Source organism: Zingiber officinale, chromosome 5A (assembly GCF_018446385.1).
Source record: "Zingiber officinale cultivar Zhangliang chromosome 5A, Zo_v1.1, whole genome shotgun sequence".
NCBI classification, from domain to species: domain Eukaryota; kingdom Viridiplantae; phylum Streptophyta; class Magnoliopsida; order Zingiberales; family Zingiberaceae; genus Zingiber; species Zingiber officinale.
In genome coordinates this window covers 138,321,911-138,348,903 of record NC_055994.1, presented here as the reverse complement: position 1 = coordinate 138,348,903, position 26,993 = coordinate 138,321,911, and the positions used below count along the sequence as shown (strand labels likewise).

The 26,993-nt window shown below is 41.1% G+C and overlaps 1 protein-coding gene across 1 annotated transcript; it reads left to right on the top strand.

The window, feature by feature from the left end:
* LOC121982068 lies at positions 1 to 26,954 on the top strand. The gene is made up of 3 exons (XM_042534946.1): positions 1 to 204; positions 24,969 to 25,146; positions 26,840 to 26,954. Exons 1-3 carry the CDS (start codon positions 37 to 39, stop codon positions 26,848 to 26,850), a joined length of 357 nt encoding a protein of 118 aa, XP_042390880.1. The 5' UTR covers positions 1 to 36; the 3' UTR covers positions 26,851 to 26,954.
* Positions 26,955 to 26,993: the final 39 nt, after the last annotated feature.

Here is a 26,993-nt window from a genome sequence, read left to right as displayed (position 1 = left end):
CGGTCTCTCGTTTTCCATTCTTACCTATCGAAATCAATGGAAGCAACCGAGGTCGAAGAGGTTCGTACGGGAGCGCTTCGTTCCTTCGATTCCCTTCCTCCTCTTACTTCTATTTCATCGGAAGAAGAGAGCCGAAATATCACCCGAATCGACGACCGGCGGCTTCAATATCGTCCAAACGCTCAGGAATGCTACAATCCTCAGGTACATTATTCGATTCGTTTTTTTCTTTTCCATTCTTGCCGAGTTATCTGGTTAATAGTAATGGGGGAGTACGGACGAGGCTAGAGAGGACAATGCATCTCGGTACTAAGTTCGATTCGACATAGAAGTACGATATTTTCAATGTCGGTCGTCAATAGAGTTAGAGAATTTAAAGAAAATATATTGCGATAACTTTATGATACTCGTGTATGTTTAACAATCTGAGAATCCCTAGATAGCTCGTGCTAATACTCTTGATTTACGGCGATTTAAGGAAGGGAAAAAAAAAACCCTATTCAGTATTCAGCGATGATGTTGGGCCATGATTAAACTTTCATCCCCGCCACATTTAGTGATGGCATTGCAACGAGTTTTGTCTAATATCCTTGATAGCTTCAGGTGCCCAATAAGATAGTTTTGGATTTGAATAGTTGGCTACCGTTCCCAAATAAATTGAATTATTTTTATTATAAGGATATATATCAAGAATTTATAAGGAAATTTTTAGGTGGCTGGCCAAGACTTTTTTCGTAAAACATATATAGTATACAGGATATATGCAATATATATATATATAATTTTGCCTCAAAAAAATATATCGGTGCAAAACACATAATATGTATTAGTATAAATAATTAAGTTCATACATACAAGTTATATGCTGTTGCATCAAAAACTTAATTTAGTATTTCACAATCACAAACATTAGTTTTCATTAGTAAAGAAAAATTACTAAATATTCTTCATGAAGTTCTTGATCATCAATTGAATTGATCTTTATTTTTTTAATTTGACTAGTAAACCACCTTCCTTGCTCTCAAATAGCCTAAAGGGTTATATATCACATATGGGATCATCTGGATCTGGTCCCTTTTCTAAAACAGGTATAGGCAGCAATTTAGACTGCATTTTTAAGATACTATTATATATGCATACATACTCTTAGAATGTAGCATCCTCCATCTTTAGTCTGTTATTGTTGCCGCTTCAAAACCACATCAATCCCTTTCTTTAGACTATGATTACACTCAGAGATGAGGTAGGTGAAGGAGGAAGTGGAAGGGAGAGGAAAAGTAGAGATTTAAAAACTTAACTAGGGTAATGAGAGGAGAGGAGAGGAGAGGAAGGATTCTTTACTTTCAATCCCTTTTTGCTGATTACTTGGGTTAGGAAACTGTTGTATGAGGGATGAAATCTTGATTAAAAAAAAAAGGGTTTGGGATGGGGAAATGTTGTAATACCCATATTCATCTATCTGCTGACTGCCCATGAATTTTATGTTCATTCATGAATTTTGCAATCCTATCATCTTCAGGTGTTCTTTTTTCAAACAACCTCAGAAAAATCTATATAGATGCACATGAAGAGTCAATGATGAAGAATTCCATACCACTAAACAATCAAATAGATTGCATTAACGATCAAATCATTAAAAGTTATCATAAATTCTGTGAACTGACAGTTCCACACTAGTATTTTATCAAGTATACTATTTTAATGACTTGGAACTTAAAACAGTGTCCTAGGTGCAGATAAATAATAGCTTGAATCGGGAAGCATCATCTTATATCCTTAACTTGAATCATAGTGATTTTGAGTAAAGGTGGCTCAATTTGAAATGTGAATTTGATCAGTTTTGTCAAGTATTTTCTATATTATACTAGCAAAAATGTTTCTTTCTAAGCAGGAATCTGGTCAGATTGTTGTACGGAGCCTTAGGTCCGAAGTGGTCTAATGAAGAGTTGGCCCAAAACAAAAAGAAGCTAGTAAGTGAACTTTGGAGTCATATTCCTTGTTTCTACATGCGCACTCAATTATGAGCCATAAAGCTGACTCAATTATGTGTGGGAAAGCTGTAAAGTTACGTACAATAACCAACACCATTTACTGTCCCACATGGAACAGGAATCCTTCTCAAATATTAATGAGATTGCCCCAATTAGAGTAAATAACCGACTGAGAAAACTGGAGGAGCATGAGTATCCTGGTTTTTTTGCATGAAAAAGTGAGGTGTCTGGAAACATATAACATTTGACTGTAACATTCTATCCTTTTGAATTAGTTAATAAAATAATTACATTAATTTCTTTAAAATAATATCATTTCTAAAATCTTAAAATTAAAGGGTCACTTGATATTGCTGCAAAAGAATAATAATCGTATAAAAGGAAAATCTTGCAGATATTTGTGAATTGACTGTCTTATCTTGAATATGGCATCAAAGAACCCATGATACTTGGGAATTTGATAGCAATAGTTATTATGGTATTTCTAGAGAATAGTTATTGTCAACTGTAGTAGTTAGGTGGTAATGGGTGACGACAGTTGTCAAATTCATTCCCCTCCAAGAACCATGCACTTGAGAAATAAAAAAAGTGAGGTCCTGTTCTGTAGCACAAGGAATCGGTAAACTGATAGCAAAGGAGCAATTGGAAGACAAGATCCATAAAAATTTCAGAAATTAAAAGTGAAAGAAAAAGCCCCAAAACGGCTCTTATTTTTAAAAACGCTCAAACAAGGTTCCCTGCCTTTTTTAGGTCTTTTTGAACAACAGACGCTTTATCTAAGATAAAGATCTGCATCATTTGTTAACAACTTTTGAACCTTGGAAGTCGCCATAATATAGCCCAATCAATTAGGAGGATGATGCCTTTGCAGAAGCTTTTGTATTCACTTTACTGAGATTTAACTACATTGGTGAGAATTAAACAATCATTATCAATGACTGCTGGCAAGTGAGTACACTAAATTCTGGAATTGTGATAAAGTGTTGCATTTATTCTGTATGATTATCAACAAACATTGTACAGTTTAGTTTGATTGTATGTGAATAAACATTAGATACTAGATTCGTCTTGAAATTTTTGGTATACATTCATTTTCTATTATTAGCAGTTTGCATTCATTCTACCAGCTTTCTTGTATAAAAGTTTATGAAATATAATTTCATTTTTATTTTACTCTAGTTATCTTTTTAAAGCTTTTTGATTAATATGCTTAAATGGCATATAAAATACAATTGTTGAGCAAAACTTGTCTCTTGACATTTGTTTGCTTTATGACGATAGGTTCATCTGTTTCCCGCTAGAGAAATATGTTACAAATATTTATGAATTTGTGAACTTAAAAGAGGTTGCCAATTTTAGAATTAACATAGAGAATCTGTTATGGTTTTTACTCTTTCATATAATGGACGTTAGGCTGCTGCTCTGATAAGCCTTCCCTGGCTACCGTCCATCCCCTTTTCCATTATAATTCTTGGAAGAACTCAGTTTAGTTGGTTCTCTGTAGTTTGGCTAGCTCTGAATAATAAGGTGGTAGTATTTCCTTTAAGATTGTGAGATACTCTTTTTATTTGGAAAGGATGTTTATATTTATAATTTTTATCATGAAAATTTATGAGAAAAAGTCAAAAGGGCTCCCCTTTTTTATCTAAAATATCAAAGGGGTGTCATTTTTGATTTATCAGCTGAAGGACACTTTTAAGTGTTCTCTAACTGCTCTCTAAATCCACAAAATTAGAAAGGTGCCCTTAAAGAGAGGACATCTAGCAAGTTAAGTCAAACTTCTACATGAATTATAAATTAAAATACATTATTTTAGAACATATTTTTTTTAAAAAAATAATAATACACACTAAAGTGGCATATACGTGCGATAAATTTTGTAAGTGTAGGAGTAAATTATTTTATTAACAGAGAAGTGAAATATAGATAAAAAAAAATGTTGTGATAATTTTAGTCAACGTGGCTAAAAAATCACAAAAGTTTTGGTAAAAAATGATAAGTAAATTTAGCAATTTTGGTAAAAATTGATATATGATCATCTAACGGCATGGATCAAAATTATTACTGCTAGATCTATGTAGCAAAATTGGTTAAAAGTATTATATAATCATTTTTTAGTTGTTCGATCACTTTGAAATTGTAGTTGGACACTAGTAGATAGAAATTCTATATGAGTATTTTTGAATCATTTGGTCATTTTAAATAACCTCTTAGGGGTACCTATCTATTCATATTCAAAGTTTGCATAGAGAATCCCATGTAGTTGTTTTAGCTAAAAGTATGTTTATCTAATAGGTTTGGCCAAAACTAACATTTTTTTACTAAAATTGCTACATGACCATTAACATTTTTGACCATCTAACAATTTAGATCAAATTTGCTAGATCAATCTAATAATTTGACTAATCATCTTTAAGTTATTTGGTTATTTTGAAAGCATGTGTAATTCTAATGGTCCCCTAGAGTGCACCTTTTTTATTCAGATTGAAGATTTGAGAGGATAATCTACATGCAGCATATTTGGCCCAAACTACAAAATTGATAACTCCCTTATGCCACCAATTTTTTATTATTTCTTAAAATTAATTTTAAGTTATTTCAAAAAATTTATAACTATACCAATTTAGGGTAACTGTTGGATGAAACTAGTAGTTTCAGTTACTAAAATTGGGAGGTCTCTGATTAGGCGCACATTATAGATGTGTGGGCAGTCAGATTTATGGGCACACGAGTGACGAATTTTTGTAGGTTTAAAGAGAATTTAGCATTTTTAGTGGGATATTCTAAACATAGACGACAACCAAAAAAAAATAAAAAAGATTTGAATATGTGATCTAACCAAGGTTTAAAATTTCGATCTGTGCTGAGGTTTCGGTCTTAGAGCGGGACTATATGGTTTCGATATCATATCGTATTATACCGTGTTGATATGATTTCATTATTTTTTTATTTATATATAGTGATGCAGTGATAAAGAGGGACCCACTTAGTGTGGGTCAAGAATGGAGATAACAGCCGATGTGGAGGTCAAAGTTAAGGAGGTCAACGTTAGAGGACCAACGAGCTCACAAAATAGGCTGAGCTGAGCTTTACTATAGTGGCCGATCGGTTGAAAAACTTCTGACCGACAAAGGGCTGGTCCAGAGGCGCTCGTCACAAAGTAGAGGACCCTTGGGACGACTAGAGCGTTGGTCCGGTCAGACGATAACAAACTACTATACCTAGCCATTCCATGGAAGAACAGCAGAGGTCGACCGATCGGTAGAGTCCCAGCTGATCGGTCACCCCGCTCGGCGGAATGACGAGATCATTGTTGTATCTCTTAATAACCTTTTAGGAGATAGTGCCGCTGACACGCGGCATGGTCAACAGGCGGATCATACGACGAAGACTTCTACTATCTTGTAAGAGATATACATGCTTTGTTAAGATATAATGTCAGAGGCACTTCCCTGACAGACCCTTTCATAGGACAAATTGGAGAATGTGCCCACGACCAATTGGAGAACGTGCCCACAACCAATTGGAGAACGTGCCCATGCCTCGAGGAGCATGCACGTCGCCCACCAGGGCACTATATAAAGGGGGTTCACACATCGACGGAGGTATGCGTTATTCACTATTCACGCCGCGTCTACTGTTGCTCCAACTTTTTCCTCTTTCCGATGACTGATTTGAGCATCGGAGGGTCAACGCCGGGGACCCCTTCCTTGGCTCGGCAGTGACGTTTCTTGTGCTGCAGAGCGAAGCGGAGTCTACATCCAATCAACGTAGTATCCACATCCCCAGCTTGCCATCTCCATGATTTTCGGACAGCATCATATTGGCGTTGTCTATGGGAACGTAGCCTGCATTCGAAACGCGAAGATGGAGGACGCTGGATGACTCACCACGGTGACGTTGACAAAGGAGGAACTGGACATGCTAGTACAAGCCCGAGCGGCAAAGATAGTGAAGCAACAACTGCAACAGGCGCTGGCCGAGCGCTAGGTACAAGAGCCCGTAACCTCAGCAGTGGGTCATCAAGCCGAATATGGAGACCGAGTGGATCATACACCTGTTCAGGTAAGAAGCTGACTAGCACATACGGAGATGCACCCAATACGCCGATCCCCTTCTATTGAGCACTGTTCCACACTCCATCAGAGGAGCTAGACCGAGCAGATAAGGAACGAGAATCCTCCTTGGACGACGTGGTCGTTCAGGATGCGCGTAAAGGGAAAGCACCAAGGAATGATGATTCGCTCGAGCGGATCAATCAACAATTCTCTCAGGGGATCTTGGATGATCCTCTGCCAAAACACTACACCCCATTGACGATTGGGGAGTACAACGGAACGACCGTTCCGGACGACCACTTAGCCCAGTTTGATAACGTGGTCACACTTCATCAGTACACCGACGGGGTGAAGTGTCGAGTCTTCTCACTACCCTCTCTGGATCGGCACAACGCTAGTTCAGGAGATTGTCGAATAGATCAATTCATAGCTTTAAAGACTTCCGAGCGGCATTCTTGCACCACTTCGCCAACAGCCGCCGCTATCAGAAGACGAGCATTAACCTATTTTCGTTGAAGCAAAGGCCTAAGGATGCATTGAGGGCTTACATCAAGCGCTTCAACCAGGTGACCATGGATATTCCATCGGTCTCCTTGGAAATATTGGTGAATGCTTTCGCCTAGGGGCTCACCGAATGAGAGTTCTTCCATTCACTTATCCGGAAGACACCGAAGGACTTCGACCACATACTCAGGAGGGCTACGGAGTACATAAACGTAGAAGAAGCCCAAGCGGAAAGAAGAAAGGAGGCGCCTGCCGAGCACACATCAGCGCCCAAGCGGCGACCACTAAGCAGCCATCAACCACCCAAGGGGCCCCGATCGAGAGGAGCGCAGCTACACCAGGAGCCCCGAACATAGGCCATGCAGCATGTGTCAACCGGTCGCCCAAAGGTGGCAAAGGGAAAGTTATGGACGCCAATATTTTGCTCGTTCCATCAGTCGGCAACTCACAACATGCGTGATTGCTACGATTTGACGCCAATCGTGAACCGACTGGCTCCTCGAGGATATCGATGTCGGTCACCATCACCGGATCGGCATCAGAGGCGCCAATCAGCGGGGTGGCAAGATGACGATAGAGCGGCGTCAGCATCAGCCTCAAAGGAGAAATAACATAAGTCTCGCCCGAGCTTCTGTTGAACGGACTAGGGCCTCAGCTCGGGAGGAAGAGAACTGAAATAACGTCACTTGGGGAGAGATTGGAATGATCGCCAGAGGGCCGACCGATGGTGATTCCAATCGAGCGAGGAAGTCACACGTCCGACGCTTAGAAATACATGCTGTTGGATGTAGCAAGGAGAAGGCTGAGGACCCTGAGATTAGTTTCAACCCTCGAGACCTGGGGGGGTGGAGATCTCTCACGATGACGCATTGATCATCCGAGCGGTAATAGCTAATTATATTATTCACCGAATCTTTGTTGATACAGGAAGTTCAGTGAATATTATATTCAAGAAGGCGTTCGACCAGCTACAAATTAACTGATGCGAATTGTAGCCAATGATGACCCCCACTCTACGAGTTCACAGGCAATGAAGTATTGTCGATCGACCATGCTTGGTTGACCATATTGCTCGGAGAGGAGCCGCTTAAGAGGACAAGGACCACAAACTTCATTGTAGTTCCGAGCGGTGGTGTTCACTTTCTGCCAGAAGATCAAGTTTCTGGTGGACAACAAGGTGGGCGAACTTAAAGGCGATCAGCTGGCCGTTCGTCGATGCTACGTCAAGATAGTCAAGTCTGAAGCAAGAGCCGCGAGGAAGATCCCGCGCATGGAAGTAAATGCCATCAGGGAAGAGCCTCCCGCACTGGTCTTTGAGGAAAAGGAGGAAATCCAGATCTATCCTAGTCAGTCGGAAGCCATCACCTTCATCGTCGCCGATCTAACAGAGGAGAAGAAGACAGAGTTTGTCACCTGACTCAGGCGAAATCACGATGCGTTTGCCTAGTCGACCCACGAGCTCTTGGGCATCTCGCCAAGGGTAGCTCAGCACGAGCTTCACGATCGACCAGACGCTCGGCCGGTGAAGCAGCAGAAGAGGGACTTCAGTGCAGAGCAGAACCAGATTATCTAAGTGGAGATAGAAAAACTGCTAGAAGCTGGGCACACCGTGAGGTTCAATTTCTGAACTGGCTCGCCAACGTCATGCTGGTCTCCAAGCCAGGAAACAAATGACGAGTCTACATCGACTTTCATGATCTGGACAAGGCTTGTCCGAAGGACTTGTATCCCCAGCCTAGGATAGATCAGATGGTGGACTCTACGACGGGTTGCGAGCTAATCTGCATGCTTGACATATACCAAGGTTACCATCAAGTGCCGCTCGTCCGAGAGGATCAAGAGAAGGTCGGCTTCATCACGACTGACATGACATACTGTTATAACGTCATCCTGTTCGGATTGAAGAATGCCGACGCCACCTAACAGAGACTGATGAACAAAGTGTTCCAATGGCAGATCAGTCGCAACATGGAGGTATATGTCGATGACATATTAATAAAATTCCTTCGAGCTGCTGACCTTTGTACAGACATCGAAGAAACTTGCCAAACTTTGAGGGCATATGAGATTAAGCTGAACCCGTACAAGTGTCTGTTCGGAGCAAAGAGCGGCCGCTTCCTCGGACACATCGTCACTGAACAGGGAATCGAGGCGAATCCAAGCAAGGTGAAGGCACTACAAGATATGCCCCCGCCTCACAACTTGAAGGAGGCCCAACGGCTGACCGAACGAATTATTGCACTATCAAGATTCATCTCCAAATCGTCTGACCGGAGTCATCCGTTTTTCAAGATATTGCGCCGAGTGACTAAGTTCCAGTGGGACACGGAATGCGACAAAGCGCTGGAAGAGCTCAAGAAGTAACTTACCTCCTTGCCTGTATTGGCCAATCCCATTACTGGCAAGCCACTATGGATTTACTTGTCATCCACCAAGTATGCGGTTGGCTCGGCATTGGTGCGCCAGAATGGCTCTAAGCAACAGTCTGTATATTTTCCGAGTCATATATTAAAAGATGCATTATCCTGCTACATCAGTCCTGAAAAATTGGCATACGTGCTTGTACTCACCGTTCGGAGACTCCGTCCATACTTCATATCACATTTGATCGTCGTGATGACCAACAACGCCTTGGGAAGTGTCCTCCTTAACCCAGTGGCATCCGGACGGTTGATAAAATGGACAACCGAGCTACGCAAGTTCGACATACAATATCAGCCCTGGACAACAATCAAGGTCTAGGCTTTAGCTGATTTTGTCACTGAGATCCAAAACGTCGAGCCGGACGCGGCTTGAAAAATATATGTAGACGGATTACCCACTCAGCAAGGTAGCGGGATCGACATTCTCTTGATTTTGCCATGGGAGGACATGATGCAATTGTCCGTGCGGTTAGATTATCGGGCTATTAATAGTGAAGCCGAGTACGAGGTCATGATAGCCGGCTTGCAGGTGGCTCGACATGTCGGAGTTGCAAAGGTCCTCATCCACTCGGATTTTCAACTGACCGCGCAACAGCTAATGGGCACCTTTGAGATAAGCAACGTGCGGCTTAAGCTGTATGCCGAAGCTTTTGAGAAGTTGAAAGTCGATTTTCAAGAAGTGGTTATCCATAAGATCCTCCGGTCGAACAATCAAGTCGTAGATGAGTTGGCTAAGTTAGCGTGTTCATTGTCGCCGATCGTGATAGAGCAGCTGATCGAGCAGGTCTCACTGGTGGCGCACGTCGATAGGATGGATGAAATAACTTTTCCGAGCGATTGGAGGATCCCACTGATAGATTTCCTCCGATCGGGTAGCACTTCAGCCGATCAGGAAGAAGCTCGCCTGTTGAAAAAGAGAGCCGGACGGTTCACTCTGATCAGACACTAGCTATATAAAAGAGTTTTTTCAAGGCCGCTGCTCAAGTGTGTCAAATCGGAGGACGTAGAATATATCCTTCAAGAAGTGCATCAAGACTCTTGAGGAAGCCATCCGAGTGGTCGATCGCTGGCCCGAAAGATCTTGTTGGCGGGATATTTTTGGCCCACTCTGTAAGATGATGTCGTTCGGACAATGACCACCTGCCTGTCGTGTCAAAAATATCACAACATCCCACACTGACCGATCGAGGAGATGAAGGCATCCACGATGTCTTGTCCATTCGACCAATGGGGAATAAATATCGTGGGACTATTTCCAATGGCCACCGGCCAGCGCAAAGTTTAACTTATCACATTGTATTATTTTTCAAAGTGGGTGGAGGCCGAGCCGTTAGTCAAGATAACCGAACACATGGTCATCAAGTTTATATGACAGAGTATCTTGTGTAGGTTCGACATCCCTCGCCGACTCGTTTCTGACAACGAACGACAGTTTACAGGACAGTGGCTCAGGGAGTGGTGCAAAGGCTATAACATTATGCTGGCTTTCACCTCGGTGGCCTACCCCCAAAGCAACCGTCAAGCGAAAGTCATCAATCGGGAGATCCTTAGAGGATTACGAGTTCGGCTCGACCACTCTGGGTCAGCTGGGAGGAACTTCCCAGCGCCTTGTGGGCCTATCGCACTACACCAAGAGAGGTGACCGGCGCCACACCGTTTCATCTGGTGTACGAAGGAGAAGCGGTGGTTCTAGTGGAGATCGGAGTAGAATCTGATCGAGTGCAGCTCTACGACGAGGGGAACGCCGAGCGGAGACTCGTGGAGCTTGACTTAGTGGACGAAGTGCGGGATAAGGCCGCTGTTCGGCTGATGGCGTACAAGCAACGAATGAAGCAAAACTACAACCGGAAGGTGATCTCAAGGTCATTCTAGGTTGACAACCTGATGTGGAAAAGAATAAAGTCGGTCAGCGACGTTACCAAACTGGAGTCTCCTTGGGGAGGACCTTTCAAAGTCGTCCAGAAGCTCCGCTTGGGAGCTTACTACCTATAGGACGAAGACGGCTGAAGGCTCAAGCGACCCTGGAGCGTGAACCATCTCCAACCCTATAGAATCAGGTGTGAGGTGCGTGGTTAAATCCAGATATACTTGTATAAGTGTGTGTCTTGTGAATGCAGGAAGACAATGAATAAAAATTCCAAGTATTCTAGACTCTTGCGTTGATCGGCTAAGTTAAAAGTTGAGCGGCGACTATAAACTCTTGTCTTCATCAATAGTCGAGCGATGACTATAAATCTTAGTTTACGTTAACAGTCGAGCGACGACTATAAACCCAAGTTTTCGTCAACAGTTGAGCGACGACTATAAACCCTGGTCTTTGTATACACTCGAGCGGTGATTATAAATTCTAGTCTTCGTATACAGTCGAGCGACGACTATAAACTCAAGTTTACGCATCAACAGCCGAGCGACGACTATAACCCAATTCTACGCATCGACAGCCAAGCGAGGCTATAAAGTCGAGTTTATGTCAAATAGCAGCCGAGCGACGGCTCAGAAATCGAGTCGGCGATGAATAGGGTCGAGCGACTTCACAAAGCTTGACAGTAAACTTAACAGGTCGAGTAGTGATCAAAGCAGAGACGCATCGCTATGATTTACCGTTCGACTTATGCTGGAATGAGCATTCGGACGTCTTTGAGACTAGTTATATTGATAATCGGGAAAGTAGTGAATTATACTTGGAGAAATTTCACAAAACATTAAGTAGACACAACCCACTTGAGCCGAACGGTGAGGCGTGAAGGAATGTTTGAAAAAAAATCTAACAAAGTGAAGGAACGCCGAACAACGATACATAAGGGAATCTTGAAAAAAATAGCAGAAGAAAGATGCGTCGAACGGGCGATCATGCATTAATACTTAGAAAATTTTATACATAACATCCAGAGGGAGTACAAGAGAAGGCCTATGAAGTGGAAAGGGGGATCATTCAAGATAATCCAACACGCTATCTGGCAACAACTCGATTAGCTTCTCCCGATTGATGATCTTGTTGATCACTGTAAAGGGAGATAACCGCCGTCCTTCAGCTAGTCGAGGGTCCCATCGATGTCGAAGTTGAAGAGGCGGAGCGCGCAGTCTGTGAACCGGTTGTTGAAGGTGTTCGAGCGGAGATAATCCCGCTTGAGGACTTCAAAGCGATCAGGCCCTGCATCTTAATAAATTTGGAGGGCCGATCGAGACGCCTCCAATTTGGCCTTCAGCGAGGCCAAGTCAGCATCCTTGACGGCGAGCTGGACCTTCGCCGCGGCTTGCTCTGCTGATCGACTTTCCCGCTCAGCACTTAGCACAGCCTCAACCTCCTTTAAATTCTGAGCCAAGATCTAAGCCTCTATGTTCTTAATATCTATGTCCTCAATGGCTCGGAGCTTCCTGGCGTTGGTGGAGTTGATCTTTAACTCAAAGGAGTTGGCCTGCTTGTTGTGCCTCGTCAGTTGTGTAGCTTGCTCGACACTCTTGGCCTTCTCCACTTACAGCAGCTTGGAGTTCTTCTGTAGATCGGCCTTCAGTTGGCCCACCTCGGCAATCGGTTGCTCCGAACGTGCCCGAGCAGCCTTTGATTGGCCGCTCGGAGCGCAACTATTGGACTTCATACTCCATAAAGGCTAGCCTTCGGCACATGACCAGACTCTCGACCCAATACTACAACGGCAATAAGATTGTAAGTACCGAACGGATAAAAGCAAGTAAATATAAAGGCAGTGGCTATCTGGGTATGGCTGTTCGCAAGCTTCCCCTGTGAGATGACCGCCACGCGAGCCTTGACATCGGTCCATACTTGTGTTAGTGTCCTTGAATCCGAATATGGTGCTCGGGGGTGCGGGACGCGACGTCGTCTTGACGATGCCATTTATCAGTGGGCAAGTGGATGATGGTCGTTATTTGCCTTTGGCCGCTCGGACCGGAAGGCTCAGAAGTCGCCTGGCCCATGGATTTGGACGTCAAGGATGCCCGGATGATGAATACTTGTGCTGCCGGTGAGAATTGAGGTGGCATATAGGCGATCGGCAGCACACAAATTGTCCCTGACGGTAGCTCAGACAGCGAAGGCATCCGGTCGGATGATAGTGAAGTGTGGAGCGCTGCGGCTCCTTGCTCGGGAAGAGCAGGCGTTGATGTCTCACCCCGCTCGGATGATGGGCGAGAACCGGTACAGGCGGGGGTTTGCAAGGAAGAAGTGGTGGAGCGGGAAGAAGCTTCCCCACGGTGCCTCTTGCGTCATATCAGAGGCTCACCGGAGGTAGCTGACTTTGAGGCCACTGCGATCGGCGGCATGGAAGGTCGTTCGGGAGGTAGGTAAGCCGCAGCACCCGCGACTCTGCTAGCCGCTGTCTGACTTGCTCCACCCTCATTGGTCGGCACGTCCGCCACTCCAGCCTCGCCGAGCGAATTGTCGGAGTGGGTGACCGGCGCTAGGCCACGACTCTCCAACTCGGCCACGACCGTTGCATTGAGTTCTACGTCCACAAGCCTGCTCTTGCCGGCTAGACGTGCCCTCAGCATGATTCGGGCTACAAAATAGAAAGAAAAATCAGTTAGATTCAAAGGAGAAAAAGAGCATACCTAGGCTGGACGACAGTTGTGTTCAGATCGGGCTCAAGCTGAACACATACAGGACGCCGCCCAACAGCGGCCGGTGGATGTGATACTTCCGACCGACCAAACTAGACGTTGCTTGGAGATAGTTTGATCGGCTTCGGTATCTCCCGAGCAACGGAGGCGTCATTACTTCCATCTGTCAGCTGATCGGGAAGTCAGGCCACTCGGGAAAACGAACAAAGAAATAGTATTACCTCCAATGCTTATTAGAGGACGATCTTTTGTTAAAGAAGACTGAGCTCACTCGGGTTTGAAACAAGGTCTCCGACTCGGACAGTTTAGGGTGATCGAAGTAATAAAAGACCCGAGACATCAAGGGAATGTCATGCTGGCGGATCAAAACTACTACCCCGAACATCAACCTAAAGGAGTTCGATACTAATTGATGTAAGGAGATGTGAAAATATTTACTAACGGCGGAAATGAAGAGATGAACGGAAAACTGAAGGCCTGTACAAAACTGGTCCTTAAAGAAGAGCAGGAAGCTAGCTGGTGGTTTGTGTGACCGGTTGTAAGCCGAGGGAATGATAATTTGATAATCAGATGGAAAATTGTATGTGGATTTCATCTGGTCTATCTCATCCTCGTTAAATCTGGACTCAGTGAAAGTATACCAGAGCCCGGGGATGGACTTAGGAGGTTGTGAAGAACTAGCCATCGAAAGCAAAAAAATCGAGAAGAAGCGAAACACAGATTCAACGAAGAAAAGAAAGAGGACCTTACTGAGAAAGATCGCTCGTTGGGGAAGATAAGGAGGAGAAGCGTCGCAGAGAGTGCTCGAAGACGAAAGCGCAAGGTGAAGACGACGACGAGCAAATGAAGGTTTATAAACCTCGCGGTCGATCGCCTAGAGTCGTTCGATCAAGAGTTGCACAAAATTAGGAAGAAATTTGGCCTTGGAATTTGAAAAGACGTATGTCACATCATCAACAGATATTCGTCTGTCACATCAAACGTGTGGCGACAAAAGATAGGACACGTTGCAGTCGGCTACGAGAGAGCATTAATGAGACTTAATTAAAAGGCATGGGCGCATGCTCGACCATAATGCACAAAAATTTGCATAGTTTTCTAGAAATTTAGATGACGTCAGCCGCTATGAAAGGGCACTCATCTAGGAAAGTGCAGAGAAATGAAAAAATTCGCTTAAGTGCCGGCGTCAATGATCCCGATCGACATAGATATCTTACTATAATATAGCCAAGTGGGCGACCCCATCACCAGGCTTATGAGGAGCTCGGGACAGAGAGAGAAATGGCCAGTCGATGAATTAGATCTCTAAATCGACGATAGAACTTCGATGCTCAGAATATCCGAACGACGCTTAGGCTCAAGTTAATAAACTAAAAGTCGAACAACGATTAGAAGATATGAGCCGACCAACATCCAAAGCAAAGAGAGCGTCCGATCGGAGGTCACCCGATGCATTCATCCAGTCAGTCGGACTTGTAGTCTCCTTCGACTAGACTTGAGGGGAAGACTTGTAATGTGATGATAAAGAGAGGCCACTAAGTGTGGGTCAAGGATGGAGATAGCAGCTGACATGGAGGTCAAAGTCAAGGAGGTCAACGTCAGAGGACCAACGGGCTCACCAAAATAGGCCAAGCGGAGCTCTACTACAGTAGCCGATTGGGCGAAAAGCTTTTGACCGGCAAAGGGTTGGTCCAAGCTGCGGCACTCGTCACGAAGCAGAGGACCATTGTGACGACCGGAGCGTTGTTCCGGTTGGGCGATAACAAACTAGTATACCCAGCCATTCCATGGAAGATCATCAGAGGCCAACTGATCGGCAAAGTCCTAGTCGATTGGTCACCTCGCTCAGTCGAACGGTGGGATCATTGTCGTATCTCTTAATATCATTTTGGGAGATAGTGTCGCTGACACGTGGCATGGTCAACAGGCAGATCATACGATAGAAACTTCTACTATCTTGTCAGGGATGTGCATGACATGTTAAAATATGGTGTCAGAGGCACTTTCCTTACATGCCCTTTCATAGGACAAATTGGAGAATGTGCCCAGGATAAATTGGAGAACGTGCCCATGCCTGAAGGAGCTTGCACGTCGTCCACCAAAGCACTATATAAAGGGGGTCCACACACCGACGGTGGTATACGCTATTCACTATTCACACCTGTGTTTACTGTTGCTCCATCTTTTTCTTCTTTTTGGTGATTGTCTTGAGCGTCGGAGGGTCAACACCGGGGGCCTCTTCCCTGACTTGACACTGACGTTTTTTGTGTTGCAGAACGGAGCGGAGCCTACATCCAGCCAACGTAGCAGCCACATCCCCTGCTTGCCATATCCACGATTTTTAGACAGAATCATATATTAATTATTAGATAAATATATTTATTGTGTATAATTTAAAAATAAATTATATATTGATTTTATATGAGTTCTTCATTATTAAACAACCTAATATTGTTAGAAAAAATAATTAAATATAGTTTCCTTTAAAGAAAATTGATATATCAATAATTTAAATTTAAATTAATATATCATAATATGTTACCTTGTGATGCGGTAAATAGAGAAGGATGGACACATGGAGGGGGGAGGATATTTCTATCATTTCATCGATTCCTTTTTTTCCCTTTACCCTCTGTTTAGATGGGATGAGCGAAGGTTCATTAATGATAGGGGAAGGGAGGGGAACTAAAGTATTTATATTCTCCTTATTTGGGAGAGAGGGAAGGTTCATTAACGTAACATGTATTACCGTGTTTAGGAGGAAAGTGAGGATAATAAAGATTAAATATATAAAGTTACAAAATTACCCTCACTTTTGTTAAAGATTTATGTGTTCAAGAACCTAGTGCGGCATCAAAGTCAGTGTTGGTGTCGAAATTGATGTGGGCATCGAAGTCGGCGTTGTCATCGTCGTCGGTGTCGACCTCGACCTCAACGTCAACGTCGGCAGAGTGCGAGTGTCGGGCGGTGCGAGTCGGGCAGTGCGAATATTTTTCGTCGCCACACAAAGAATAGTTAAAACAATAATCTTTGAAATTAATATAATTAAACAGGGATAAAATTGGAACATAAATTTTGTTAGTTCCCCTTATCCTTCCTTACATCCCAAATCGAGATGTAAGAAATTCTTTAGTTTCATGAGTAATAAGGTTAAAACTTACCCTTCTTTACCTTTCCTTTCCATAGCTCACTTCCACCCAAATAAGGTTTTAAGTTTCCCTTCTCCTTCTTTACCTTTCCCTCACCTCCTCCCAAACAGTGTGTTAGGGTGCGACGAGGCCAAGAAAGAGGGGGGACTTTTCTTGTGGATTTTTCTTTGCCTTACGCATATTGTTGTGGCACGCACCGCCTACTTCATTGGCCCGCCACTGCCTTCACCGGAGGCATCACCGTCGCCTCCCCCCATGCGAGCAGCAACCCCCATTGTCGGATCTCCTTTAGCCACAGCAACATCGCCGTCGCCTCACCTCACGCGAGCAGCAGCCCCTGATGGATGATGCCGCCTCAGTCGCTTTGTGATGCACGCCATAGTCATCCCCCTCTTGTCACCTTAGCCAGTTGCCAGACCACGCCTCTCATCATCGACCCCCTCCCTTTTCCTCCTTTTCTTCCTCGAACGCACTACGTCGTCGTCGTTGCCGCCTCCAGTGGCTACCACCCTCTAATTCGTTGTACTGAGCGACACCAACTCCAGTGACCTTCATTGGTCGCCGTCGGCTACCCTCGGCCCTCTCCAGCGTCGAGAGCACCGTCTTTACGCCACAATGGGCCGATCACCTTCTGCACTATCACATGCGGTCGACACCACCCGACCTTCGATTCACCATTGTTTTTTTCTTGGCCTTCGCGTCGTTGTTGTGTTCATGCTTGTGTGTCGTGTTTTTGGCTTTTGTGTCATTGTTGTGTTCCGGCCTATGTCCCATGTTTCCAGCCTTCGTGCCGGTGTTGCATTTCAGCCTGTGTCGTAAATCGGCCTGCGTGCCACTGTTGTATTTCGGCCTGTGTGCGACTGTCATATTTCGGCCTGCGTGCTGCTGCCGCATCTAGCTCCACGCCGTCGCTTTCGGATCCATGCCTCATCCGACTCCGTGCCGTCGCCTTTCAGATCCATGCCGCATCCAGCTCCATGTCATCGTCTCTAGCTCTGTGTTGTTACCTTCTGGTTCTATGTCACATCCAGCTCTGTGTCGTTGTCTCCGGCTCTATGCCTCCAACTCCGGCTCCGTGCCTCCAACTCCGGCTCCGTGCCATCGCCTCCGATTCCGTGTCACTTTCGGTCCGCTCTTGTGGGCCTGATATGCTTTACATTCAATCATTTTATTTGTTTATTTTCTTCATTTCTATTATCGGAGGCTGACTCGAACGTTGGAGTGTCAGATCGGGGTAGCCCCCGGTTTATTTTCTAACAACCTTGCAGACATTATTGACCGAAAACTTTTGAACACCTTCGGCCCTTCTCTTTTTTGGGGGTCCAACGACTTAGTCAACATAGAAGACACCTCATCACCCTCCCCCTCTGGGTCATGGGAACTTGGTCAGCATTCCAGCCACATGATGTGCATAGGTTATATATGTTTCTAGACATTCTTTAATGCACATCTACTTATATTTCATGAATATAATTTTTGTTTGTTGCATTATATTTCATTATTATATCATACTTCCATTCCATTTTGTTCGGAGATCTATTTTTTGCATGGTTTGATTGATAGGATGCCATTTAGAGTGAAAAATGGAGCAAAGGCACGCATTAAAGCAACTTGTGAAAATCTAGCAACTTAGCCGTGCCCCTTGGCACGATCGTGTGACTCCATCAACGCCACACACAGGTAGGCCATGTCACACAGCATGGTTGTGTTCCAACAATAGTAAAGAAGCAGGGGTAGTCATGCCTAAAGGCATGGTCACCCATCTCAGTTGCAGCCAACACGGGGCGATCGTGTGAAACCACACGGTCGTGCCCCCCTCTAGAGCAGAATCGTGTTTCGGCCGTGCCAGGTTTCCAAAGGCGATTCAAAGGTTGGCTGTGCTAATTGGAACGACAATACCTCTCCACTAGAGCGGCTTCGCACCCTGGCCGTGCCTCTCCAGCCGTGGCGATTCACACCCAGGTCGTGCCAAAAGGCACGACCGTGGTGGAGAAAACAAAGGGGTTGTGCCGTTTTGCTATAAAAGGGGGTTTTCTCCTATTTTCTTACATCTTTGGCTTGGAGCTCCGCCCCATTCCTTGGAAAGGGTTCTCCCCCCTTGGGGGAACCCTAAAAGCTTCATCTTTGCCGATCCATCCACCTTCGGAGCTAGGATTTCATCCAAGAAGACCGGTGACGTATAGATAAGCATTCTCCTCTTTTTATCTTGTGTATTGAGTTATAAATTCTTATTCTTCCTGTCTCTTAGTTGTATTTCATACGCAATGGAGTAGATCTCCAAATCTAGGATGTAGGAAGTAGTTGTGATGTAATGTTAATGTATAAACTATGTATTTGGACATTTTCTTGTGCTATGATATGATTATACCATGTTCTATGTGTGTTGTGTCTTGTATGTGTTTGATGAAATATGTGTGAGGTCAATTTATGTAGATTTAGAGTTTTGTACATCATGTAGAGGAGATACTCTAGTTTGTTTAACCGAGGACCCTATGACAGAGGGTATCCCTTACTCTCTAGAATATCATCCTTGAAACGGAGGGCAATTTCCTACAAGGGAAACTATTTAGAGTTTTGAAGGTTTCTCCCAAATTAATATTAGGAAGTGATTTGTGTAATCTAGCGATTGTATGATTGGGGGCCCTATGACAGAGAGTATCCCTTTAACCGGATTTTCTAGGTTACCTCTTCTACCTAATTGCATTAATCTACCGTTATAAAGTGAATCAGTAACTCTAGAGATTGTATGACTAGGGGGTTCTTGGGTATCCCTTTAACATGACTTTCTAGAGTTACTTTTTTACTTAATAGTGTTAAAACTTAGATAAACTCTGCGGTGCGACCTACACAGGATTGAGCCGGGCTTTAGTTAGAATCCCTACATGAGTGTAAGCATGGAGTTAGGTCGATGAACAATTCATAGAGGCACATTTACTAATATCGTGATGTAACTGAAGTCCAAGAATATATCACATTTCACTCACTTATGCTCTCTCTCTACGTTTCTTTTCTTTGTCTATTCTCTCTTTCCTTCTCTCTCTTCTCAACCTCTTTCTTGTACAAATGACCATAAATTATTTTCGATTGTCTAGATAACTCACCGTATGAAGTCAATTAATTCTTAATTAAAAATCCATGTGGGATCAATATTTTTATTATTTGACGACAATAATACACTTGGGAATTGTACATAACACCGCATCACTAGTGACCCACTTTTCTCAGCTTCCGAACGGGATCACTTTGCTAATACTAAAAGGAGTGTCATGAATCAGATGGAAATATTAATTCTTGTAACATTTTACTTAATTAACTTCTATAATTCTCTCATGCCCAGATTAAATAATTTTAATTATATAAATTAATATAAAGATGCTATTTTATATATAATAATTATATAAATTAACTATTTATTTATTTAATTATTATTTTAAATAATATATATTTAAAATAATAAAAAAATAAAATATCAATTAAATATTAAAATAGTAAAAAAAATAAAATAATTAAAAAATATCATAATATAAATTTAATTTATTAGAATTTTTATAAAAAAATTTAGATTTTTTAGAATTTTTAAATAAAATTTAAAACTTAAAAACGATTTCATAATATCATTTAATAAAAATGTTATTTTTAAAAAAAATTTCAATATATCTTTTATATTTTATTGAGATAATTTAATTAGTGTATATAAAAGTCTTTTCAAAATATCACAATTAATTTGGAATTGTTTAAATTTTTTAAATTATAATATTAGTTTTGCACAATACACACTATTGATGCCTCCGAAGCCCTGCACGCCTTGATCGGCATCGAAGGTGTCCGATGATAGTTCCAATGATGCCGGAAGTGTCCCGTTACGTTTTTAACTTCGTTAGAAGCGTCACATCGTGATGTTGACGCGATGCCTATGTCGCCCTGCAGCGCTTCATGCCAGGGATGGATCCAGAAATTAAATGTAGATTGGGCTGGACTTAAGATGTAATTTTACTATTCAATTAGTTTGATTTATCTCCGGAATCATAAAGTAAAGCTCCGGATGCATACCATGAAAACCACCACAATGGTGAGTAAAGAGGCATCAATAAAGTCCGAAGTGAAGTTTTTTTCACACTTTTAAATTGGTCACAAAGAAAGAGTAGAAATTGTAGGCCCTACCAGTTGACTTCTTCCCCTTTTTGGATGAAGAAATCTCATGTTTCATCATTAACCCAATCCAACTAAACCTATAGATTAGTTATTGTGTTTTCACGGTTAAATATATCAATAGATACACTATTGTTTCGACCAGGCCAATCGAAACAAGCCTATGATTTCTTGAGCTTTAGCATCTCAGAGATCACAGATTTGCAAGTGAAACTAGTAGAGGTGAATGACTAAGTTGCAGATCAACTACTTGAAACACCTCTACACATCCGAGACTGATCCTATGTCAATTGCTCACAATCGAGATTGGAACAGTTAAGTTTCATCAGACTATGAAGCCCTAATTAAACTTGAGCTCTTCTATTCTAGTTAGTCTTATTGAGATCTGTAGCAGAACAATGAAACTAACAAGTTTTATAACAAATAATAAATTGAGTTTTATTTTAACAACAAAATAGAAAAGGGAAACTGATCTTTAAGAACGATCTTGAAGAACAAACGAACTCTTCTTCCTTTTAAAACAATTACATAGCTTGTTCATCCAAGAGTTAGAAGGCAATAAACAAAAAACCAAAGCAATCTTTACTCAAAAATAAAACGCAAATCTCATCCCAATCTCGATGTGCCACCGCCACCGGATTTGGGGATTGAGGTAGCTATTGAAGAATTCATACAGAGTACACAAAAAAGGAACAAATTTTACCCAAAATAATCTTATCTTGAATCTCGATCTCAGTGCGCCACAACCGTCAGATTCTGGAAGGCTCGCGGTTGTGCAGCGACAATGACGACGACCATGACAGCGGGAGGTGATTGCGAATAACAAATAAGACAAGAAAATATTAGGGTTACATGTCCCTGTACTCCTGAGTTTGCCTATGCTGTCGAAGTGGAATGTGAGAGGTTGGATGCCGGGCGATGCGCCTTCGTCGGTGTCGTCGGATAGCATGCTACGTGTTGGAGATCAAGAGTGATAGTGTTGGCCCTTTCCTTGAAGAGATACGTTGTAAAACAAAAGAGGAGAGATATGTTAATGCATCCACACTAGTTTCTCTATCCAAAATGTATAATTTAAGGTAAAAAAATTACTTTATTAAAGTTAGATATCCAGTTTTCAATATATCATATATCAGTTTTCCTATTTCTTCTCTCTCTTCTATAATGTTTAGGGAATGAAATCCATTCTCTAAATTTAGAGAAGTACCGTTTATAAGTGCATAATTTAGAGAATGAATAGGGTAGCTGATGTAAGGTCTTTTAGCTACCCTATTTAAAATTTAGGGTAAAATCTTTAAATAGGATATTTGATGTGGGTGCTCTTAGATCTTTCTCTATTCTTTTTTACTAGATTATAGGGTTGGGCTATAGCCCACTATAGCCCTAATATATCCGTCTCTACTTCAGGCGCCCCGCAATGCCTCCGGAGGCATCTGGCGACGCCTCCAACGGCACCAGAAGCATTCGACGACGCATTTAGAACGCCCTCACAACGTGCGCTCAAAATGGCGGCGCAAACGGTGTCTATTTCGCTTCTCTAGTGGAATAGTAGAAATCGCCCGTGCCGCTCGATATGAATGACATTTCAATAGCTGAATCTAACTCTGTATTACATGCATGTAAAAATATGGGATGCAAGTATGCAACCAAATTGAATAACAACACCAATCCTAATTTATGTCAAAATGACAAACACCTACAATCGGTCTAGGGAGTGGGAAGCAAGACATGGTGGCTTCTTTAATGTACGATCTGTGCACTCACTAAATTCTCAACCTTCCGTCTCTGTTTTTAAGTTCATTTACCTAAGTCTGCGTCAACAACTTTTCACTTTTTTATATTCTTCTTTTTTAAATAGACGATGGTGACGGTGAGCATGGACGTTAAATCATTAAATACACGTACTGGTAAAGCCTGCCATGTGCCATCAATCAATTTTCCGGAACAAGCTTTGGAAATGCAAAATATTAAGGATTTCCTTACTTGGGACCGGCTTAACTGGCAGCGTGTCCTCATTGAGTGGTATCCACAGACTGAAAAAAATTCAAGGTACCTCCAACTGATTAAATCTCTCAATTAGTTTTATGTTTTATTATGTTAAATTCAAGGTACCTCCAACTGATTAAATTCAAGGTACCTACATTATAAATCACATCTCTCTATTTATTATGTTTTATTTAATAATTTAATTTTTAATTATTTTGAAAGGTCAAACATATAATATTATTTTATCATTAATTATTAGCTTCATCTTCCAGAGAAAAAACAAGTTTAATTTTTTAAATATGCTCTTGAACTAAAAACTTCAAACCTCATCTTCATAGTCATTCAAATTTTTTATTTAGTTTTTTTAATTTTACAAACTTTTTAAAAATCTTGCATGGGAGATGCTCACTAGTTTTCAGGAAGGTGTATGATATCTAGTTGTTCAACATAAACTCAAACGTTGAGTGATACAATAGCAAATAGAAAGGTTGATCTTAATCAAGTAAGATTTGGATAGCATTTATTTTGTTTCTAAGAGTTAGATGCATTTGCTAGCTAGCAGCTTTTTTCTTTTCAGTCGGAAACTGCATGGTGGATTGGTGTACGAATATAAATGATCATGTCCTGATCTGTGTGGAAGTACTATCTAAGGTCATCAAATCCTGTTGTTCAAAAGTGTTTGATGGAGTACTATTAAACCCTTAGCAGTTAAATCTGAAAACAAAAACATAAACAAACTCAAGGAAGCACTAGGGGTGCAATAGTGTCAAATTAACACGATTTTGAGCTCTTTAGGACTGCCAAATACTTTTTTTTTTGTTTTTAAAAGTGTTTGATCACCCTCCTAAAGGACTCCAAATTTGGGTGAAAAAACAGAACATGGAAGACTCAGAAGATAATTAGGAGTTCAACGATTCCTATATGGCATAAATTTGAAGCCTTTAGAAGTATTAAAAGAATTTAACAAAAAATATTTGATGACTATGAAGGTAAAAATTGGAAACAGAATATTGGCAAACTTAGAGGATTGGTAGGAGTACAATGGTGTCCATTTGACATGAATATGAGATCTTTACGATCATTAAACACTTTTAACTAAAAATACTTGATGACCCTAAATGGCTCAAAAACTTATATATATATATAACATTGAAGTGCAACGATTCCTATTTAATGTGAGTTCAAAGCCTTTTAAGATTATCAAATATTTTTGGGCAAAAATATTTGACCAAAAAATTGATGCTTTTTCTTCTTGCTTTATGATTCAGTTTGGTCAGGCGGACAGTGCTCTGGGCGAGCAAAGAGTGTTGCACCCTTTGATATAAAGTAGTGCGTGCCTTTTGGGTATTTAGTAAAATTAAATTTTTTTTGCATTTTGTAAAATATAGTAGTTTTTTTTTATAAAAACTTTTTCATCGATGATATAAAGTTTAAAATTATCTGACAAGCCTCGTTATTCTCCGTCTGTTGTTATTCTTCTTTCCTACTGATCAAACTATTGTCTTATAACTAGAAGTAGTCATTTGTTAGACAGGTGCACTGACCGGACTTCTTTTCTTTTGGCTGACTGTGCTTCCTCTACGGAAGAAAACATCACCTCAAAATTCTTCCATGGTTCTAATAACTCTAGTTCCTGATTGTTAACATGTTAGTTTAGCATAAGAGACATCCATCGATCAGTGAAAACATTAGGAAAACAAGTAGACAAATTATTTTCTCGAGTAACGAGGATGTATTCCCACTTGAGGGTCCAGAATACTTTAATTAGCTATAAATAGGGTTGGAGAACCCATCCAAAATCTTTAGTCTCATAATTATTAAACTTTTTCTCCCATCTGTACAAATTTAATGTGCCTCCGGGTTTTGTGCACCACTGTTACCATCGCTGCATTTATGTGCCCCAGTAATACTATGCACATTTTCACTTCAGTCTAACTTTGACGTCTTAACATGCTGGGTAAAATTTGCATGCCTCTTGCAGTCTCGTTGTTGGTCAATGCACTCTTGGAAACTTCATCTCTGTTTTCATGGCTTTCGGATAGCCAGTCATATTGCTTTGTTGCGATTGAAATCATTAAGTTGTCTACAGTTTGTATCGCGCTCGTCTCACTTGTTTTCGGTTATTATTGTAAACAGCTCCTAAAATTTGTTGTTCCTTGCTGCAAGCCAGCGGATGGTGGTTTGCCCCTCCTATTTTGTTCATCAATGGAGTGGGCCTATATGATCATCTGCTTCCGTTCAGCTCAACCGATGACATCTCTCAGTGAACGTGGCTTCGCTCATATGTTTTTCCAAACAAGAGTAAAACAAAAAGGTAATGCCTACTTGCTTTCATGTGTCTAAAGTACTGCTATTTCCTATCTTAGATAAGAGACCTTCACCCCGAATTTAAATGCTAAAAATATCGAAATACCTGCTTTGAAGTATTCCGATCGGACAGCATTCGGCTCCCGAGTTCTATTCCGAAAGGCTATATTTTAGTTTGATACGTAATGTTTTGTAGTAAAATTATATCTAAATTTGTTCAGTTGATATAAAATCAATAAAATTTTAATTTATCAAATTGTTTATGATGTTTTATATGAAAATTATCACGCTGAAATTAACTTAAATCTTGGTACACTCGAATATATTAGATATAATGAGGATAAGTTAGATAGGTTAGTAACATGTATCTATCCTTGGATTCGAATTCTATGGAGGGCCTCCGTAAGTATATACAATTAACACTCATCTAAAAATATTTTTATTTCTAGCATACTAAAGTTAAAATTATAATATAGAAGGTATGGAACCGTGGGATATAATATATTCTCATGTACTGCATTTTGATAATTCAGGGGTTTTTATTTCAACGGATTAATTTTGGAGTTTTTTTATTCATTTATCAAATAAATTTGAAACATAATTTATTTAGAGGTCTAATTCTAGAGACCAGATCCTCTGGTCCAGAATTTTCTGGACAAAAAAAAACTCTATTCATTCATTGAATGGAAGGATTGGATTTCATCTGTTAAATAGATGAGATCCAGCCTATTCAACTAATGAATGAGCAAGGGATCAGAACTGGTCCAGGGATCTGGGATCAGAGGATCCCTGTTGCTAATTCTAGAATATTCGTTCTTATTAGATTTAAATTTTTGTTCTCTTATTTATTTGTCAATGCACCATTAATTATATATTATGGTTTCAAAACTCAATAGTATAATATATAAATATACAAAATTACATTATATATTATCATTTAATTAATTAGTTATATATTATTGGAGCAATTGTTATATCGCTCATCTAAACAATTTGGTATCTTCAGTCCTGCTAAGAAATAGGTAAATAAATTATGAGGGATATTTTGTCCTACCACACCATTTATATGTAAAAAAAAAAATATTTAATATGTAAAAAAAATAAATATTTAATGAGATATTTTACATGGATTAAGAATTAACTCAATTAGTTATATATTATTGGAGGAAAAGGTAATCAACGTACGGAAGAGTATTATATACAATTTTTATCAAAATTTATCCATGCCTATTACAACAATATTAACGTATGCTAGCCAACTCATGTGTCAAAGATAATTCGCTTGTCTTCGACGTCTGCCCTAGTTATATATTATATTCAACGTATGATTTTCAAATTAATTTTCATGTCATTTGAATTTTTTTTTTCACTTTCCCTCGCGAGAAACACAAACTAATTAAATGTTTTTGCCGACAATGATGGTTCACCTATCAAAAACTCTACAGTAGTCCTAGTCGATTAGCTGTATGGGTGCAGCACTACGCCGAGGCGACCTACTTATGGGTCTCCATATACTACATAAATTATGGAGGGCAATCTTCCGGATGCTACGTGAATCGAAGTTGGTTTATTTCATCGGGCGGTGGTTTAAATAGATGTTATTATATGAAATTTGACATATCTCATGTCTTTTTTTTTATACTTTGGCTATCTATATTAATAGTTAGTAAATATCCATAATTTATCCTCTTTGTATCCAGAAATGAATTAATGGGGACACTAGAGGTTGGTTAAAGATATTTACACTCTTCAGTCTGTAAACTCTTATGGCTTGCCATCACTTCACTTCCCTTCTTATGAAGATCTGAGCCTTCCAAATAGCATTTGATCACAATTATATTCAACGACTTGAGA

Excerpts from the sequence above, each read along its gene's own strand:
- LOC121982068 (XM_042534946.1), top strand. The coding sequence starts at position 37 with ATGGAAGCAACCGAGGTCGAAGAGGTTCGTACGGGAGCGCTTCGTTCC. Across the intron at positions 205-24,968 it reads AGGAATGCTACAATCCTCAG|CTCCTAAAATTTGTTGTTCC; the intron begins GTACATTATTCG and ends TATTGTAAACAG.